A 20282-nucleotide genomic window follows, 5' to 3' on the forward strand; every position below is an offset into this window, starting at 1 on the left:
AGGCGTAGGACATCACCTAACTTCACCACTTATGACACTTTTGCACTTGCAAAGAGGTTTTTTTTTTCTCTCTTTCTTTCTTTCTTTCTCTGCCTTTCTTTCGTTTTTTTCACTCAACCGTAATGGAAAATTACCTCAGTCAGATATGAAAATTACCCTTTTGAAATCCCCAACTGTAGGTGCCTTCAAACCCACAGATACACCGTGTTTGTGTAACCTGACAACCATTTTCAGCATTTTTTAACTGCATAGTGCTTCTCCAACACACTCAGAAAAATCTACTTCATGTTATATTTATAATTATTGAAGGTACCTATCAAAGGCATTATTTTTAAGCAAGATCAGATTCTTTAGGAACAAGTGATGAGATGAAGTGCACTAGTGTGTGTGTGTGTGTGTGCGTGAAGCATGTGATGACTGTTGCATGCGGATCTAAAGCAGACAAAGGTGAAGGCAAGAGAGGAACCACCTGCAAACGTGAACCTGCTGAATGATGTCTAGAACACACAGGCCTTGAACATTGCGTGCATGTGTGTGGTCAGCTGTGGACATTAGGGTTTTTTTTGAGAATGAAACATTTAAGGCAAGACACTACAGCTGAAATCGTTCATGCACTGGTCAATTTCAGGCTATTTTGCTTCCGTAACGTCTTTCAATATGTTGAAAACTTAAATATGTTGAATCCCATTGTTAAAAACATTGAGCCTTGCTTAAGGTTTTTAGATTTCTGTTCTGAGAATAAATGAACATGAGTGCATATATAATTAGATAATCTCTCATTTGCATATTTACACACAATTTCAGAACATGTGTAATCCAAAACAATTGTTGCAGTGTACTGCGATTAATCAGATGTGGAAAGTGTGGTGATATCTGTTATCTAACATGTTGACCCAGTTCAGATGTATAGTGTTTTGCCTTTAGCAAACAATATATTGCTTATCTTTCATTGATCTCACTCAGACCAACATTACTTTGAGCCCCATGATTTAAAAAATGTATATATATATTCATATATAAAATATAGAATATGTATATGAGACCAAGTATTTTGTGCTGCCCAAAAAAAAAAACCCAAAAAAACATATAATCGAATTGGACAGAATATCGTGGATGTTTTATGTGCAAATGTCAAAGACAGAAACGGCATCTACACAGAGCATACTGAAATACAATATGTGTCTAAATCGAAAATGCTTCTTGGCAGAATATCAGACCACTGTGACCGACTAACACTATTTATCGACTCAGAACACAGACCTAGTTACCAAAAAAACAACAGTGTATGCAACTAGTGCACACAAAATAACATAGAAAAGTATCTTTTTTTGACCTGTGCTCTGATTTTGCACAACCCACTAACTCTTTCTTTCTACAGAAGCGAGACCCGTATTTTCAGCTAAATTGTGAAATCTATCACTCGTACCTGGTGAATCCCCTGCAAGTTCAAATGCATCAGCGTAGGAACAATTCATGGACAACTTGAGGCACACATCTTTGAAAATTAAGAACATAAAGGGGATAAATGTAGAAATTGCATTGTCCATCCTTACCTGCGATGTGTGTAAACACCCGACTCAAATGGAACACCAATAGTTTATATGTGCATATATCCATTTAATATCCATAACCTACTCGCAGATATGAGAAAAATGCTAATTATATAACAGTTAACATGCATTTCAAAATTATCTTAGTATTTGGTTTGTCTCTCTTTCTTTTTAGGAAGCAAGAACAACTGAACATCTGTATAAAGCAGTCACATGATGTACACAAATGCACTTATTTGATTAGTGACCATAGAAATATGTTCTTCATTTTGTGTCAAAGTATCTTTGTTTTACGTTGTTCAAAATCCTAAAACTCCGTTTATTTTTGGCTTTAAATTAAATTCTCAGAAAAGAAAAAAAAAAAGGTACAAAGCTTCTAAGTAGGGCGGGACTCTAAGGTACAAAAGTGCTAAAATAAGGTACATCTTTGTACCTTATGTACGCCTAAAATATACATATTAATACCTTAAAGCTACATTTTAGTACTTTAAAAGTACATATTAGTAAAGGACCCAGTGACAGCTTTTATACCCTTTATTCTGAGTGTGTCGCCTCATACTTTTGGACATGATTGTATGTGGGATGTTTTTTTTTTAATGCTTCGGCAGTATAAACCCATATTTGTATAGTCAAAAAAGAGTCTTTAGATCTTGACAGAAAGGACAGACCATCATAAAAAGAATAGACGGCCCTTATCATTTGTAATTTATTGTACTGTGAGGTTACACTTATGAATGGACTCATTGTGCCCGTTTTAGTTCTTACGTCAGGGGCCTTTATTTAGGGTCATCGGTGCACAACATATTCCCGTCCCCTTCCTCAGAAGAGCCTGTGGCGCGTGAAAAGCCCCAGCATACGACAGCCAGAGGTGCAGCACGCCAATCTCAAGTGTGAGAATCAAAGGCAGCAGCCTCTGTCTTTCCGTGATGTGACGCTGAAAAACTGCAGCTGTGGTATTTATGATGATTAGCAATGAAAGAAACGAGCTGCTCATTTAACCAAGACTCATAATAAACAAAACCACAAATCTGCCGCAAAGCCTGCAGCGCTGCAAGGTGGTAACTGTGTGTGTTTGCAACTTCATACCTGTGTTTGCACGAGCGTTGGGTTGCTATGGGTGTGTCTTCCTTCGTGCTACTTTGATTCGGCGTCATTGGCCAAAGATTCATTTTGAAATAACGAAGACGGACATGAATCATTTTCTCCACATATATTTTAATAACATAACAATTTAAAGTACAATAATAGAAGCTACTGTTTATAAAACTCTCCAGCGGAACATAATGATGGGCCAGCATCAGCCTTATCTATACAGAACTGTACAAGCAGACAGGTCTTTAAATTCCTTAAATTTGACTTTTTTCTTTCTTTTTTTAAAATTTTTTAAATTTCATTTCATATAAAAGAAAATTCGCTACATTTTGTCCTGCGCTACCTTATTTTATTTTATTTTTTTATTTGTTTCCCCACGAAAGCACCAGCTGTCTGCATCTCATATTTCATCAAAGTTTATAAAATATAAATTATTGAAAAAATATCAAAATGTCTGTGAACTAAATACATTAAAATTCTCGTTTTAACAAAACAAATACAGAAATATAAAACATACAAAATAAGGCAAAATTGTGGGGAACTAAAAACAACACTCGTCAATATGAACATGCATGTATCTGTCAAAAGTTCATTTTCACACAAAATGCATCACTTTTACAATCAGGACAAAGACTGCATCATGATTTGGACCTTGTCAAATAAAAATACAAAATAAAAGTCATGTAACATGCCGCTGGCTTTCGATTGTGCTTTCGTTTTTTTTAACACTATAAACTGGGTGATGTAGCACTTTTGTTGTTGATCACGGCAGGACGGTTGCGACTGAAACCAGCTCATCTCTGAATTAAAGACTTCTATTCTGAGCTCTCATGAATGTGTTCCCAGTTTATTGTTTAATCTAGCCGTTTTATGAAATGTTATCTGTAAAAATAGACAATTCCGAAGCTACACCAATCAGGATGGGTAGCGTTCTGCCACTGTAAACAATACGGTTTGTTTTCTTAGAAGAACGTTCTTTACTTTGGCTTTTCCCACAAGGTCTTGTGTACGAGACCCTTCCCACACAGTGAAACGCTGGGCTGAAGAACACACAAATTGAATCTGACTGCCACTCAGTCTACTCATTCAATGCAAAATACTGCATTTATCGGAGCCATTGTGAAACTTACTCCCATGTTGGATCTTGTGACGTTTGTTGGCCAGTCGTAGCACACGCCATCATCTTTAAAGCTGCCAAAAGTCTCAGCATGATCTGGTCTTCCGCCTATCTTAACCTTACATCAGCCACTAACAGTAACACTTTCGCAAACCATCTCGAACTCGAACGCAGCCCAACAGATCCTTGGTTTCTGCTGCGATATCCATCTCACGTTCTTTGCCAATCCAGATGCATGCTGAAGCGTGCACTTTTTTCAACATGGCTAACTTGGCCACGTCTGTCTCAAGGTTAAAAGGCCTCGCTTTATGGCTTTCGGTTCAGTCTAAACCGTTTGAGGCCCGGTTGAGTGACATTTCAGTTTCAGTCAACCTTGAGAAAACACAGCATGTTCATAAAGACGGTGTGCTATATTAAGGCAAAACTTTATGAAAAACCATTCACGTACAAACAAACCGAGACACGAAGCATCTGATGTCTTTTGTCTTAATACAAGTGATAAAACGACACCTCGTTTTCACCACAAGCGTGTCACCGTTGAGAAGCCAACGGCCGCTTTCATTTGCGTCTCTCACTCACACTCTCAGTTTGACTGAGGTACGTCTCTTTCAACTGAAAAGGGCGAGACTCTGGTATCTATTTTGATCTGGTGATCAAAAACGGCGTTTTCAGCTATGGACATTATGGTAAGAGCAAGCCGTAACCAACCGTGATCTTGAAAGAAGCGGAGAGACTATCTAAGCACAGTTTGACTTCAATAAACCTTCATATGAAAACGTACAAAACGGCGCAATCTCTGTCCGGACAGCATCGCAATACGACAAATTAATACTGACACATATAGAAACTATCAAAAAAATAAAACACTTTTTGTTATTTTGGTCCGGCTGAGAACTCGTCCTCGTGGTTGGGTATGCAAGGAGACAGAAACTCAATCGTTAAAAATTTCTGCGGTATTCCTCTTGTCTCTAATTTTGGCAACGTGTTTAATAACTGGAGCGTTCAGTCCAAGACATGTCCGTCTCATTGTCCTCTGTTCCTTCCCGGTGTTTGTGCTATTGGGTCGACCTGGACTTCGAGTTTTCGCTTCCCGCAGAGCTATAAACAATACAGACGCGCAAAGTCAACGGATTCTAAACTTTGGTGAACGTTTTGACGCTTCCTCTTTTTTTTGTCCCGTGTGAGCTCAAAACAAGACTGGACCACGACTAAGTGTTAAGATGGAATGTGATTGGACCCAAAAATGGACGCCCCGTTTTCTTTCCAGGGTCTGTGAGGGACTTTGTTTTGTATTATTTCCAAAGTCCGAAGTTTACTCATCCGTGTCGGGCTTCACGTCTAGCATGGTGTGCAGCTCTTCGGGAGTGTATCCCAGCAGGCTTTTCAAGTCACACACAAAGCGGTAGACGTAGCGCTTGCCGGACGTCTTGTGGATGATGTTTTTGTCGTAGTAGTAGCGCAAACCGCGACTCAACTTCTCGTAGTTCATCTTGGGCTTGTTTTTCCTCTTGCCCCATCTGCGCGCCACCTAGAGGTCAGAGAGACACACTATGTTCATAAGATCATTTGCGTCTGCAAGCATGCTGCTGTCTCACTTGCAGTTGTGGTACCAATGTATAGCGATTGTATCAGATGCTACTAGAGAAAGACCGATCGCTGGTTTTCAGCTGATAAATGGCACCGTGTGGTTGATGTGTGAAGAACAGCGCGCGCCACCTAGAGGTCAGAGAGACACAGGTCGGGATCATGAACACACACTATGTTCATAAGATCATTTGCGTCTGCAAGCATGCTGCTGTCTCACTTGCAGTTGTGGTACCAATGTATAGCGATTGTATCAGATGCTACTAGAGAAAGACCGATCGCTGGTTTTCAGCTGATAAATGGCACCGTGTGGTTGATGTGTGAAGAACAGCAGCCAGCTACAAACTCATTATTTAACATTTGCATTTACCCAACTAGTATACATATACATGTAACTCATATACAATACATATAACTCTTTTTTTTTCTAATGATTGTTTTATTTATACTTTTTAATAAATATTGGTAATATGGGCATTAAAAAAACTTTATTGTCTGTTATTGTCATGGTATCAATTGTAAAAAATAAAAAGACATATTAAATGTAAATGTAAAAAAACATATTGGTCAATCTGTTATACCACATGATTTCCAAATTGTGCCATGATATTTTAGTATGTCAACGTTTTTCAAAGATATATTCAGTTATTACTATAGTGTCAGTGTTATTACAGTATCATTGAAATATTATCGTTTTTATTAATATTTTAAATTTAATTTAATTTTTATATTTTCAGTTTTTATTTGAATATAAGTTTTTTTTAGAAATGTTTTTAGAAATGTTTTTTTGTAATTTTATACAATTAAAACAATGTCTATATAGTTTTTATTTATTTTTTATTTCCATTAGCAGGATGATATAAGTTTTAGTTATATTAGCGCATAAAGTAAACTAAGTGAAAATGAGAAATGTTGGCACAGTTTATTTAATAATTTATTTAATAATAATTATATTTAATAATTTATATAAATAAAACGAGTTTATTTATGTTTCTATTTTATTAAAGTTAATGTTTTATTTTAAGCAACTATTTGTAATGGTTTCAGTTAACAAAATAAATAAATAAATAAATACAATTTCTCTCAGATAAAGAGTTTTGTTGTTGTTGTTGTGTTTGTATTTATTTATTTATTTATTATTTTATAATTTTATTTATATGGGTCCGCTGCCTGAACAGAGACACAACACCACCACTTAATACAGTCCCACGGAGGATGTTCACAACAAAATCTCAATACCACATACATGAATCACATATCAAAGTAGCATGTTATTACCATTCTAGATTTTTCAGTTCTAGATTCCCTACTGTATTAGTGCATTAAGTTAGCATTTGTATCCCGGTCCAAACTGAGTTTCACATGCCATTAGCTTTATGTCACTCTGCATGAAAACAGAGATGGCTGAGACACAATGGAGTATTGACTGGCTACTGCTCAGACTGCATGTCCTACTTGAGCTTTGGACTCTTTATGTGAATTCCAAAGCACTGACATCATTTGGATTTTTCCCCAAGGCTAAATATCTGGCGGATAAATGTGTTTGATCACGCAGGCCATGATGTATATGTCTGCATGTCGCCCGGGTGTATCTGAAAGCACACATGTGTGTGTTGTCGACATGTGTGTGAACGGCTGTGTGGGTGTGAGAGAGTGAAGCCCTTGGCGGACATCTGCAAACCGAGAGGCTTTTCTCACAGACTCCAACATCGCATTCGCCCCTAACCGTGCCGGGGTCAACTTTAAAGACTTTAGCCTTTCTGCACGGTGACATATTTAAGGAGACATTTGAAATATTGCAAACGTGCATCTTAATGCATTTGATTGTGAGAAGCGATTTAAGGACTAGCGCGAAGGGTTTATGCGGTCGTGTTGACCTACAGCGCGAGATCTATCCTGCAAGGGCTTCACAGCGTGTAGGCAGCAGCAGAGCGACTCGTGCACCCGTCTAGATAAGCTTTGCTTTTTCTTCATCTTGTGGTTTGTGTGCATTAAAATGAACCGTCATTTCATATCACACCTGCTGCAAAACAAGAGCGAAGAGAAGAGAGACTCTCAATTCCCTGCATAAGTCCTGCTATTCTAGGGATGCACAATATATAGGTACCATATTGATTATCAATTGGCAATACTGAAGATTTTTTCATTTATCAGTGGGCTATCAATATTGGATAATTAATTGTGCATGCTCATTTCCCCTATTTTTACATTTAGATCATTTCAAAGCATAATTTATATAAATCAATCAAATCAAATTGAAAAAAAATAATAATAATTCTGTATAATTTAATGTTGTGATGCCTAAATTCAAGATTGTATTATTAATTTATTTAAACAAAGTAGTATGTAGAAATGTAATCTTATTAATGTACTGATTATCAGCAATAAAATAAAATATAAAATTAATTTTAAATATGTATTTGAGTATTTAAAGTATGCTTTAAGTATTTAAAATTATAAATTTTTTTCATTTACTTAAACAGTAGTATAGAATTTTAATCACTCTAATTTTTCGGTCATCAGGATAAAATAAAATAAAATAAAATTTATTTATTTTTAAAATAAAAGCAAATCGGGCAGAATTTTTATATTGGTGCTACCCTAATTTATATGCTTTCAGGGCTTATTTTAGACTAGCACATTATTCAGAAGACACATTATGTCGCATAATGTCACATAATGTAAAGTAATAATGTCACATAATTACTTTAAGCATAGACTATATGCTACATTTATTCAGTTACCTAATCTGCATTATTCCTTTGGTGCACTGGACGGGAAAGCAACGCACATGCAAAATACATGGCGATAACAGCAGGCACAATTCATTCTTAGTGAATTCCCCACTGCATGTTACATCCAGCTAAAAATATCCTTGCCGATAATGCAATAAAACGCTAATGCAATTCTGAAACCGATTATCTCATCAACAATTCAACAGTTCATTCTAACTCTCTCCCTCTCCGTCTGTCTGCCTCTCTTTGTCTCCATCTAAACATATGAATCACTAAAATCACTCATCTGGATCAATGTAGTAATCTGTTTATGTAGGTAAATGCATTAAAACACATTCCATAAGCTCGGCTACTGTAACACACCCTCATTACACCCAAAGAGGCCGGAAACGCCTGAACCAAACCCTCAGACTGACAGACAAATCCACCGCCGACTTTCAGCACAGCTTTAAAAGTACATTAAGGCCACTTTGCTTGAAGTGAGTGTATGATTACAACAAGGTGAGGATTTCTGAAAACTTGGATTGCTAACATTGAGCTTAAAAGGATAGTTCACCCTAAAATCAATATTTTTGTGTGAATTCGAATTAATACTCGCCCTCATGTCATTCCAGATCTGTATGACTTTTTTTTTTCTTTTTTTTCCCATGAAACACAAAAGAAGATGTTTAGCAGAATGTTCACGCTGCACTTTTCCACACAATGAAAGTAAATGGTGACCAATATCCAAAATACATAAAAATGAATGTAACGTTTATTAACATTAGTTAACATGAACTAACAATGAAAAATACTTTATTAATCTTAGTTCATGTTAATTTTGACATCTAATACATTATTAAAATTTAAAAGTTGTTATTAAATGGACCTGAACTAACAATGGACAGTTGTATTTGTATTAACTAACATTAACAAAGATTAATAAATTGTAGAAATATTGTAAATATTGCTCATTGTTAGTTAATACAGTACTACTGTAAAGTGCTAACAAAGTAGTTGTCAGTAATGCCAAATGTAATTGGTAATCAGACAAAGTTATCATAAGGTTTCAGAAGAATTGGACTGACATACACTGTCATATTAACTATTTTTATGCCACTTTTGTGGTGCTTTTTTGTCTTGACCACCCAGTCCCCATTCACTTACACTAAAAACCAAAAACAAAACAGCATGGACATTCTTCTAAACGTCCTTTTGTGGTCTAAGAGTACAAGTTTTATATTTCTGGGTGAACTGTCCCTTTAATGTGTGCGTGCATCTTTATAAGGAAGCCGCCCTGTAAAGTTCAAAATCAGCCGTCGCTGAAGAAAGTGTGTTGCGGTGCTGTGGTTGTGCTGCTCTCCTCACAGATCTGATGGATCTGTACGTGCGTATGTGATTAATGATGACAAACACGAAACCTCAGAGCTCTGCGAGCAAATAGATCTTTTTTGTCACTTGCTGGCTTTATCTACCTCAGCTCTGAACTCTGAAAGCTGTTGTGTTGACACTGCGGTAACACTCGTAAAAACAGGTAGTTCTGTCCATTATAGAAATATGTTCTGCAGTATTCCTCATGCATGTGCACATATACAAAAACAAAGGCATTTTACCATCTCTTACGGGAAAAATAACTATTATGTCTCGGATCTAGTGTGGAGAATTCCAGATGACATCCAACTCAGGTACAGGCAAAACAGTGCTTTATATGTTCAAAGAAACCTTAGCTTCCCAAAATAGAAATACACATAGTGAGTGCGGCCGGTGTAGGGAAGTGTTCATCTGTTGCGTTTTCAGATATATGAGCAGGTAGGTTTGAGACGTATGGCACAAGGTTAAAAAAGGCCTTCGGAGATGGGCCGATAAAGGAGCTCTCAGCTTAAGTGCACAGGGCTGCTATCACTTTGTGCTGCACCCTCTGTTGCCAAGACGACCTGGGAAATGGGTTGAGATGTGGGCCGCAGATAAGGAGTACAAGATGAAAACAGCAGAGAAAGAAACGGAGAGCAGGAGGCAGTGATAGAAGCGGCGAGAACGAGACGGGGAGGGAGGGAACGTGTGTTTTGATGTGAAGAGGCCGGGGGGTGTGGCGTGTTTGCTGGTGCACGAGCTGCTCACAAAAACCCTGCCATGACTTTCTTACAGTCGTGTAACAAATGTGGCTCTGCGGTTACCAAGTGCACCAATGCATTCAAAACTGGTGCACGACTCGTCTTCACCGATGAGACGAGACGTCTCCATTAGCAGGACTCATGCATAAATGTGTGAATCCAAATGCTTGCCGATTCCTTTTTTTTTTTTCATCATCATAGATATTTCATTTGTCACTGTAGGTTTATGATATGGCATATGATATCATATATATGGAAAAACATCATATGATATGATGTTATTTGATACATGAAGTAACATCATATGCTTTTTGATATATGGAATATATCATATGGTATGCAATATGACACATACATATGATTTATGATGTAAGGAATAACATATAATTTGCTTTTTGATATGATATGGTATGCAATAAGATATATATTATGACTTGTGATATATTGAATAACATTCTTTGATATGATATGGTATAAAGTATATAATATGGCATGCAATATTTCAAATATGATATGGAATAACTCATCGTGTGCTATTTGATATAATATATATGAAGTAACATCATATGCATTTGATATATGGATTATATCATATGGTATGCAACATGATATATAAATATGATTTATGATATAAGGAATAACATGTTTTTTTAATATGATATGGTATGCAATATGATATATAATTTAACTTATGATATACTGAATAACATTTTTGACATGATATGGTATAAGTTATACAATATGGCATGCAATATTTAAAATATGATATATGGAATGACATGTTTTTTTTCATATGGTATACAGCATATGAATATTGCATGCAACATGTAATATGATTTATATTATATATATATTAACATGGTTTTTAATATGATATGGTATACAGTATATGCTGTAGTATGCAATATGATATATAATATAATCTATTATATCATACATTGAATAACATGTTTTTTATTGCTATGGTGTACAGAATATGATATGGTATGTGATATAAAATATGATTTATGATATCATATATGGAATAGCATGACATGCCTTTTTGATGCTTGTTGCATGATATGGTATTTAATATGACGTATAATATGATTCATGATATGTGCTATAACATCACATGGTTGTTGCTATGATATATACAGTATATGATATGGTGTATTATATGTGTGATATACAATATCATATGATTTCTGATATATAGAATAAGGCTTTTTTATATGATATAGTATGTGATATCATAAATAATATAAGATATGGTATTTGATATCATATTTACATGGAATTTCACGGTACTTCCAAGAACACCATGGTAATAATATGGTATCCAAAAAAAAAGTATCAAGGTATTTTTTCAGTCATACTTTAAAGAATACCATGCCAGTGCCATGGTACATGTTCAAAAAACATTGTATTACCATGCAACATAATACCATTGTACCATGCTCAACATCTTTTTTAATAGTATAAAAGTACTAACTTCCGTAAAGTTATTGTTGCTGGTCTTGTGTCTGACTGTGAAACTAGGCTATGTCTCAAGGCGCTGGCTTTCTGTCTTGTGCTTATTTGAATTCTGACTCATTTGGGTTTATTGCATGAGTAGGTTGTGTACATGAGCGGTGAATGATTGAATGCAGGTTAATGCTGACCTGTGTAGCCAGCGAGCGCAGCCGCCGGGATGACCGGTTTGTCCTTGCTGAGTTCCGAGCGCTCTCGTACGTAGTCTTTGAAGGTACCCTTTGGTTTGTGTCCGTGCAGTGCGGTGGGATAGTCCTCCGAGTCGAAGCTGTCGTAGGAGGGAACTCTCTGTAGGCTGTTGAATGACGACTGACTACTCCAGGACTGCGTCAGTCTGTCGCAGCTCTCGAAACTGTCAATGCTCTCAAACGAATCTTGACCTCCCAGCTTACCTGCGACGGAGATTTCACTGTTATTAAACATCATCCACAGTCAATTTTCATTCCACATATTCAAACAGACAGTGTTTTGATCAGATGCAATATATGGAAAAGAGGAGCACGGACATTCTTCTAAATATCTAAAAAAAAATAAAAAAATAAAAGCGTATAACAGTAGTATGGTGACTTTTAAAACCAACAGGCTTTTCCTTTAAAGATCAGCATCCTCATTTATAAAGACATGCATAAAATGTTCCATTATAGTTAACTAAAACTAAACCAAAATTAAAAATGCTAATTGAAATAAAATAGATGTAAGTTGATGTAATAAAATAACTAAACCAGAAAAAAAAAAAAAAATCCATATAGAGACACACACACACAACAAAATTAAAATGTAAAATATAATAATATAAACACTGAACTGTTCCTAAATATGAATGTACAACAATTTCTGAAATGTAAAAAAAAGCAAATTTTTGACTTTATAAATCCTGATTTGTTCCTCACTTGTTACATAGCATAAACTTCATGGAATTTAGGATCAAATGTGACCCTGGAGCACAAAACCAGTCATAAGGGTCAATTTTTCGAAATTGAGATTTACAAACCATCTGAAAGCTGAATAAATAAGCTTTCCATTGATGTATGGTTTGTTATAATAGGGCAATATTTGGCCGTGATACAACAAAAAACAAATCTGGAATCTGAGGGTGCAAAAAAAATCAAAATAGTGAGAAAATCGCCTTTAAAGTTGTCCAAATGAAGTTCTTAGCAATGCATATCACTAATAAAAAATTACGTTGTAATATATTTACGGTAGGAAATTTACAAAATATCTTAATGGAACATGATCTTTACTTAATATCCTAATGATTTTTGGCATAAAAGAAAAATCGATAATTTTGACCCATACAATGTTTTTTTGGAAAATATTGAGAAAATCGCCTTTAAAGTTGTCCAAATGAAGTTCTTAGCAATGCATATCACTAATAAAAAATTACGTTGTAATATATTTACGGTAGGAAATTTACAAAATATCTTAATGGAACATGATCTTTACTTAATATCCTAATGATTTTTGGCATAAAAGAAAAATCAATAATTTTGACCCATACAATGAATTGTTGGCTATTGCTACAAATATACCCCAGCGACTTAAGATTGCTTTTGTGGTCCAGGGTCACAAATCAGATTGTACGTGTCTTTTATAATGAGGCCCCTGGCCTTTATTTCTACCCATGAACCCAATGTCTTTGGTTACAGAAGGTGCAAAGTTTGGCAGCTACACCAGCCAGAGAAGTTCACAAGCAGTCCACACCACACGGTGTTTCTCTTACACGATTTCCATGTGGAAATATTTGGGTTTTCTCTAATTGGACGAAAATCAAAACAAATTGCTTCTCTATTTTTGGCCAAGCTGGAGATAAAAGGCCTGGTCTCGATCGAATGCCAATTACAGAATGAAAGATAATACAGAGCTGGGACTGATCCTGAAATCCTCAATTGAAAAATTGAAGCCACATGCGAGTTTGGTGGCACCACAAATACTTTCCCATGCGGGAGAAACACAGCGTCGTTGCCGAAGCTGGGATTTACTCCACAGTGCGTACCTAGAGGGTGAAAACCCAAATCTCTGAGTTGTTCAAAAATATACAAGCGACTCAAAGTCCAATCCAAATCGCGATCATTTGTTCAGCTGCACGATGGTTAGACAGGCGGGCTGTTTTTATTCGACGAGCGGGACCGAAACCAGACGTACGTGAGGTAAAGTTACTTCATGAGAAACCGGAACGCTCTTTTCACGCTTTACACCTCTCGCTCCTTACGAGAACCTAAGGTTCACAAAAACACCTCGTACCCCAGTAACGTAACCTCAAGCGGACGCCTTGACACAAAAGACAGCTACCAGCGCTCTGTGGCTTCAAACATCTCTCACTTTGAAGCAAACAGCTTTGTTTTTCTCTCCTTTTTCCCCACCGCAGTTGAGAGCATCTCGAGATGGTGTAAGATACCACAAACAAACCCAACGGTCTACTTCATTCCCTGGCAATGTGTGCACTGTAAAAAATGACCGTGAATTTAACGGTAAAAGACTGTAAAAATGCTACAGTAAAAACCTGTTAAATGGTTAACGGCAAATTCCCCTACTATATAAAGTATAAAAACTGTATTAAACATTGCATGTACTGGACATTCATTTTACGGTAGTATACCGTTTTTGGAAGTGAAAAAGACAGTATAATTTACAGTGAATAACCGTAAATTGACATTCCCAGAATTCCCTGCGTTACATTTCAAATTTGATGTTTTTTTGTTGAAATAACTATGTTTCTTCTTAGTTTTTTCTTATCAGTTTTGTATCACCACCTGCAGTAGTGGTTATCAGTGTATTACAAAGGTGCAAAACAGATTTCAGTACTTCAATAAGTTGATATATTAACATTATATCAGTTATGAAATTACGGTATTTAACTATAAATTTAAGTTAAAACCGTAAAACCTAAAACATTGCTACCGTATTTTTTACGGTAAAATTCCGGCAACCACAGCTGCCGGTTTTTTACCGTAAATTTTACGGAATTTTTTTTACAGTGTGCATTAACTGCAGTAATGCGAGATGAGAGCGGCGTTTTGGAGACCACACACTGCTGATCACTGTGGGGGCGATGGGGATCAATTTAAGCCTCGATGGGAGATGGTAAACACGCATCTAAGACGAGAGGAATTAGCTTTTGCCTCCCGAACGTTTATGCCATATTAATCTAGACCTCGAATGAACGCGGTTTCATTTGCATCGAAACACGTGATCTTTGGCTCATACTCACCTCTGCTAATGCGTCCCACACACATGTTGTCGGGTGACACAACTTCTTGTTTGACTGAGAAGTAGTCTCCCTGCAGTGGATTGAGAGGTGTGTCTCGCAGTATCACGTTGGGATACTCGCTCTCGTATTTGAGTGACAGCAGGTCTTCTGAGCTGATCGGATGGAGGGTCTGGTAGGACTCGGTGATGAAGCTCGGCTCGGAGTATTCTGACGGAGGAACACACTGAGGATGTTCAATGCCATAGTCTGGAGGAAAGAACGACAAAGAGAAGACAATTTTAAAAAGAATAGTATTTGCATACACCTTTTCCATAAAATTACATAGTGACCAAAGACTGTCGGCACCAGGGCTATTATTATTATTATCTAAAAATAAAAAAATTTTAAAATGCATTAAGCCCCATTCACACCAAGGACGATAACTATAAAGATAACGATACAGATATAATTCTAAAAATCATTTTCAATATTAAAGAATAGCAGAATCCACACCACAACTATAACCATAACGACAAAGGCACAGAGAAACGATATCATTGGAATCACTTTCGGACCGATTTTTTCCAGCTGATGAACGATAAAAAAAAACTTTGACAGCCAATCAGAATCCATCCTGCTATAACGAGCTTGAGAATTTAAAGCAGCAGAGGAGCGTGCGTTTACAGATGATATCGTTCGCTGGTGTGGATGCTAATTTCGTTATCTTTATAGTTATCGGTCTTGGTGTGAACGGGGCTTTACTTGTAATTAAATAAAGATTATCTGAAATATATATATTTTTTTTTTTTTCAGCTAGATGCCAAAACAACATTTTCTTTTTTTTTATTTGAAGCACTAAATAACTAAAAATAAAACTTAATAAAAACTATAAAGTAAAAAACAAAATAAAAAAAACTATCTAAAATTAAAATAAAAACAGAAAATATATATAAAACAATCTAATTCAAAATATCAACAAAAACTATAATAGTATATCAACGATACTGAAAAAAACTGGTCTGCACTACAAAATGATGTGATTATGTTTGGTCATTAGTAATTAATCAAGGCTTTAATTAATTAATCTGCACTAATCTACACTACAGTCACCATGTTTAATTTGAGATCTGCAGTGGAGGTAAAGATTATCAGTGAATAATTACTTAAATTTAGTGATGCGTGATGTATCAGTTACAATATCGGTACACAATATCGGCTAAAATTAGAGATTGTTTATTGTATCAGTCAATATTAGATTTTGTGTTTATTTCATGATTTACATTTGGAGTACTTCTGCAATCATCTAATTCTTACTTAAAATTCATATTGATACTAGTACTTAACACAAATAAAATAAATATTAATTTTTCATACTGTATATCATAATGTTGTGATGCTTAAATTCACTTGTAGCATTGAAAACAACTGATTTTTTATTTATTTGAGCTATTTAGACAAAATAATTAACATTAGCGACATGATTGTTAATAACAAAAAAATAATCATCAGATTTAATATCACTGCATCCCTAATACATTTCAAAGACATGTATCACTTTGAATTAACTCAGACTTTCATGGTGCTTTTCTAGTACTAAGCTTGACAGCAACAACTCTCTCTGTATTAATAAAGTGAGAATTGAATGACGTAAGTGTAAGTTAATACAGAAATTTGATGAATGAACGTTTCCTTTAAGGCAGGTGTTAAGGATTTCTTTAACTGCCTTCACTTACAGACAACATCGAGTAGAGTCATGACTGAAGTGCTGAATGTGTAGTGATGACGTGAACTGAAAGAAAGGACAGATACTCACTGAAGAAGTAGTCGGAGGGGTAGCGGGATTCCTGGAAACTGGAGGTCAGGCCATTGACAGGGAAATGCTTCAGGTCTTCTGTGTGAAGAAAACGACACACATCACTGAACCCATGCACACTTTCAAAGCTGAGCTTGTTATGTAGCAGATTAGATTGTGCGAGGTAGTGCAACAGAAACTGCTTTGATATGCATGTCTGAGTGGAATTTACTTTACAGGCTTTCAAAATGTGAAACCTCATACATGCTTCCAGCATTTGACATGACAAAATCACAGCACACGTTATAAAATCTAGATGATAAAATCTGCTAAAGATGATTTACTGTACTGTATCTTACTCGTTTGTAAAAGTCACTTTATAAATAACATTACAGCTCGAAATTCTAATGGGATGATCTGTATTCATACTCGCACCTGTGACTACAATACATCTGTCAAATTCTATATTAATGCGTGAGGTTTCTAAGTTGAAGTATTATCACAATGCAGCTGCTCATTCGGACATATAATAATAATAATAATAATAATGATAATAATAATGATAATAATGATAATAACAACAACAACAACAACAATAATAATAATAAACGATAATAATAATAATAAACAATAATAACAATAATAATAATAATAATAATAATAATGCATTTTGTGATTTTCTATTTATAATCACATTTTAATAAACATATACTGACACCTGTGACTGTCAAGGTTCAAATGTGTCAAGTTTTTAATTTAGATTAATGAACTACAGTGGGCATAACTAACTAAATCAATTTAAAATAAATGAATTAAAATATATTAATACTACAATTATTAATATAATTAATACAAATGATACATTAAAATAATTGAATAAATATGAATATAATATTTATTAATATTCAGATTACTATTATTATTTAATGATTATTATTGTCATTAAAAAATATATAATAATTTACTGAAGACAGGGTTTTTACCATCAACTAAAACATTAAAAAAATTTAAGTAAAATAAATATTAACTGAAATAAAATATTAAAAATATATATTTTATTTTAGCTAATTGTCAGCGCAACATTTCACATTTTAGTTTAAGTGCTTAAATAACTAAAACTAGCCCTAACCCTAATCCTAACCCTAACCCTAAAACTTAAAAATACAGATATATTCAAAAAATAATAACAATTAAAAAAAATAAAAAAAAAGAAAAAATTACAAAAAAGAAAATTCTCCAAAAAATTAAAATGAAAACAGAAAAAAAAAAAAAAAAGTATAACAGTATCACAATGATAGTACAATGACAGTGGTTGATGATCGGTGTCTTCCATGAGGCTGTGAGGATGTCTACCTTTCTGCAGCATCTCTAAATGCTCCCAGAGGATGTCGCCCACAAAGTCTGGTGCCAGATCCAGGAATCGCTCTTTGCCCAGTGCGCAGAGATTGGCCCCGTCCATGCTGAACTTATGAAAGTCCACATTCTTCAGACTGAACTCATTTACTGTCCAGGTCAACCATTCTCTAACATGGGCCTCTGTCCACTGACGGGGGTCTAGAGAAGAGAAAGGGACAGATGCAATTATTTTATTACATATATTGTACAGATTGCATCATATTAAAGAAAGAAACAGTATGTTTCTGTTTCATGATCAACTACAAAAATGTTTACGCAAGCATGCTATGCCCATAAACTATCAATACACTAATATTGTGTAGTTGTAGTGCTGATGCATGCAATACTTTAGTCGCAGGTCCAGTGGCTCATGTGAAATTATCAGATGATTTTGTTATAAATTTGATGCCATGATGAGAGGAACTGAAACAGTTGTAATTTTAGCCTACAGACCTAGACACCAACTCTCTCTCTCTATCTCTTTCGGCTGTGCACATGCTCCACAACTGCTATTTCCAGACAGACGCAGACCCAACACAGACTTCAGCCTCCCCAGACACAGCAAGTAAAGCCATCCTGCAGTCTGACATAGTTTGGGAAGCATAATTCATAACCGCTGCTGCTTCAGAGTGCCATGTGCCTATCTAGCAAGATCTCTTTTTAGGCAATCTGATTGTGGTCATTTCAGAAACAGCCTAGTGCTACAGAATACTGAGCCAGGAACTTTCCCTTAAAGAGAGAGAGAGCTACAGAAATATGGATATAGGATTTAATCTAGAGAGTTGTTAGAGAGATGGAAGTGCTGTAGAGTTGGACCTTTCGGGATGGAGAGCCGCTGTTGCTCCCTTGTGAAGCCGCTGAATGTGGCCAAAAGAGCCTGTGACATCATTTCTTTACTTCCTGGAGTCAATAAGGGAACATCCGCACACTCCAGATCTGTTGGACCAAACACAGACAAATATCATATAATCTGATTAACTGCAGATATACTGTATTTCACAAAAACTATCTGACGGGCAAAAACAACTCAATTAGGGACAAACAAACAAACAGTACAAATATGTAAAATAATTAAAAAATAAGTCAAAACAGAATCATTTCAAAATAATAATAAATTAATAATTAATAATAATAAATTATACTACATTTCACAAAAATAAAATAAAGTAACATACTAAATCAAGCCAAATCAAATTTTTAAAATATAATAAATTATATATATATTTTTAATTTTATTTTGCTCATTTGATTTACTTGAAGTAAAATAAAACAAGGAAAAAAATAAAATAAAGGAAAAAAAATAAAGCATACTCCATTGTTATAAGATATACAATATTTTACAAAAATAAAATAGTAAAATCATGTCACATCAAATGAAAATAAAACAAATTATGATAATTTTACCTATTTTATTTATTTTACTTGTTTTTACTTAAAGTAAAATAAAGTCAAGCTAAATCAAATCAAAGAAAACACACTGCATTACTTCACAAAATATACATTTTATAAAAATAACGTAAAATAAAAATAAGTAAAATACTTCAAATTAAATCAGTAAAATTAAATAAATCAAGCCAAATTAATTAAAACAGATATTACATTTCACAAAATAAACTTAATTTAAAAAATAAATAAATAATCTACTACATTCCAAGTCAAAATCTCAGATTTCAGAGTTTCATTTCCACAAAACTACTCTCCTGACCAAAAGCAAGTCAATCAGTGTGAAGAACTACATCATCATATACAGCGAGAAAACCAGCAGCGTCAGCGTCACACACTTAAACGTAGTTAGGCCTACACACATCAACCACCTCCAACCTGACCTCCTAGACTGCTGCTCAGAGCCAAGGATAGTGTGCAAACACATCGAGTGTGTGTCACAGGTCAGATTCTACACCGATGACCACCTTCCCACAATCCCTTCCGCCCAGCAAGCTGTCCCATTTCCGTCTCCAGCCACAGACAGATGGGCCTCTGTTGGCAGGGGTCAATAGTTAGGGGTCAGAGGTCGTGGCAGAGGGGTGATGATGTCACAGCAGGCTGCGGGGCGTCAAACAGGCAGCTCAGTGTTGGAAAGCTCGCCCTCTCTGCTCGTGGGCACCCGGCAGGACACAGAGAGGGCTTTGATTAATTAAACAGTGCCCGATGACTTCCACTGATCCAATTAGGACTGCCGGGGTGGCGGTTCGAGAGAAAAGAGGGGCTAGGGAAAAAAAAAAAAAAAA

General features: G+C 35.4%; 1 protein-coding gene across 1 annotated transcript in view; it reads right to left on the reverse strand.

The window, feature by feature from the left end:
• Nucleotides 1-5046: 5046 nt before the first annotated feature.
• Nucleotides 5047-20282, reverse strand: part of LOC107709548 (protein C-ets-1-like) — a 44910-nt gene continuing 29674 nt past the window's right edge. The window contains exons 4-10 of the mRNA XM_016514044.1: nucleotides 18871-19013; nucleotides 18013-18213; nucleotides 16681-16758; nucleotides 14889-15134; nucleotides 11812-12072; nucleotides 5441-5475; nucleotides 5047-5287 (exon numbers count right to left, since the gene is read on the reverse strand). Of these exons, the coding sequence (XP_016369530.1) occupies nucleotides 5072-5287; nucleotides 5441-5475; nucleotides 11812-12072; nucleotides 14889-15134; nucleotides 16681-16758; nucleotides 18013-18213; nucleotides 18871-19013 (1180 nt within the window). The 3' untranslated portion in view covers nucleotides 5047-5071. The remainder of the gene's footprint in view (nucleotides 5288-5440; nucleotides 5476-11811; nucleotides 12073-14888; nucleotides 15135-16680; nucleotides 16759-18012; nucleotides 18214-18870; nucleotides 19014-20282) is intronic.

Source organism: Sinocyclocheilus rhinocerous, unplaced genomic scaffold (genome assembly GCF_001515625.1).
Source record: "Sinocyclocheilus rhinocerous isolate Xijiao unplaced genomic scaffold, SAMN03320098_v1.1 scaffold656, whole genome shotgun sequence".
Taxonomy (NCBI): domain Eukaryota; kingdom Metazoa; phylum Chordata; class Actinopteri; order Cypriniformes; family Cyprinidae; genus Sinocyclocheilus; species Sinocyclocheilus rhinocerous.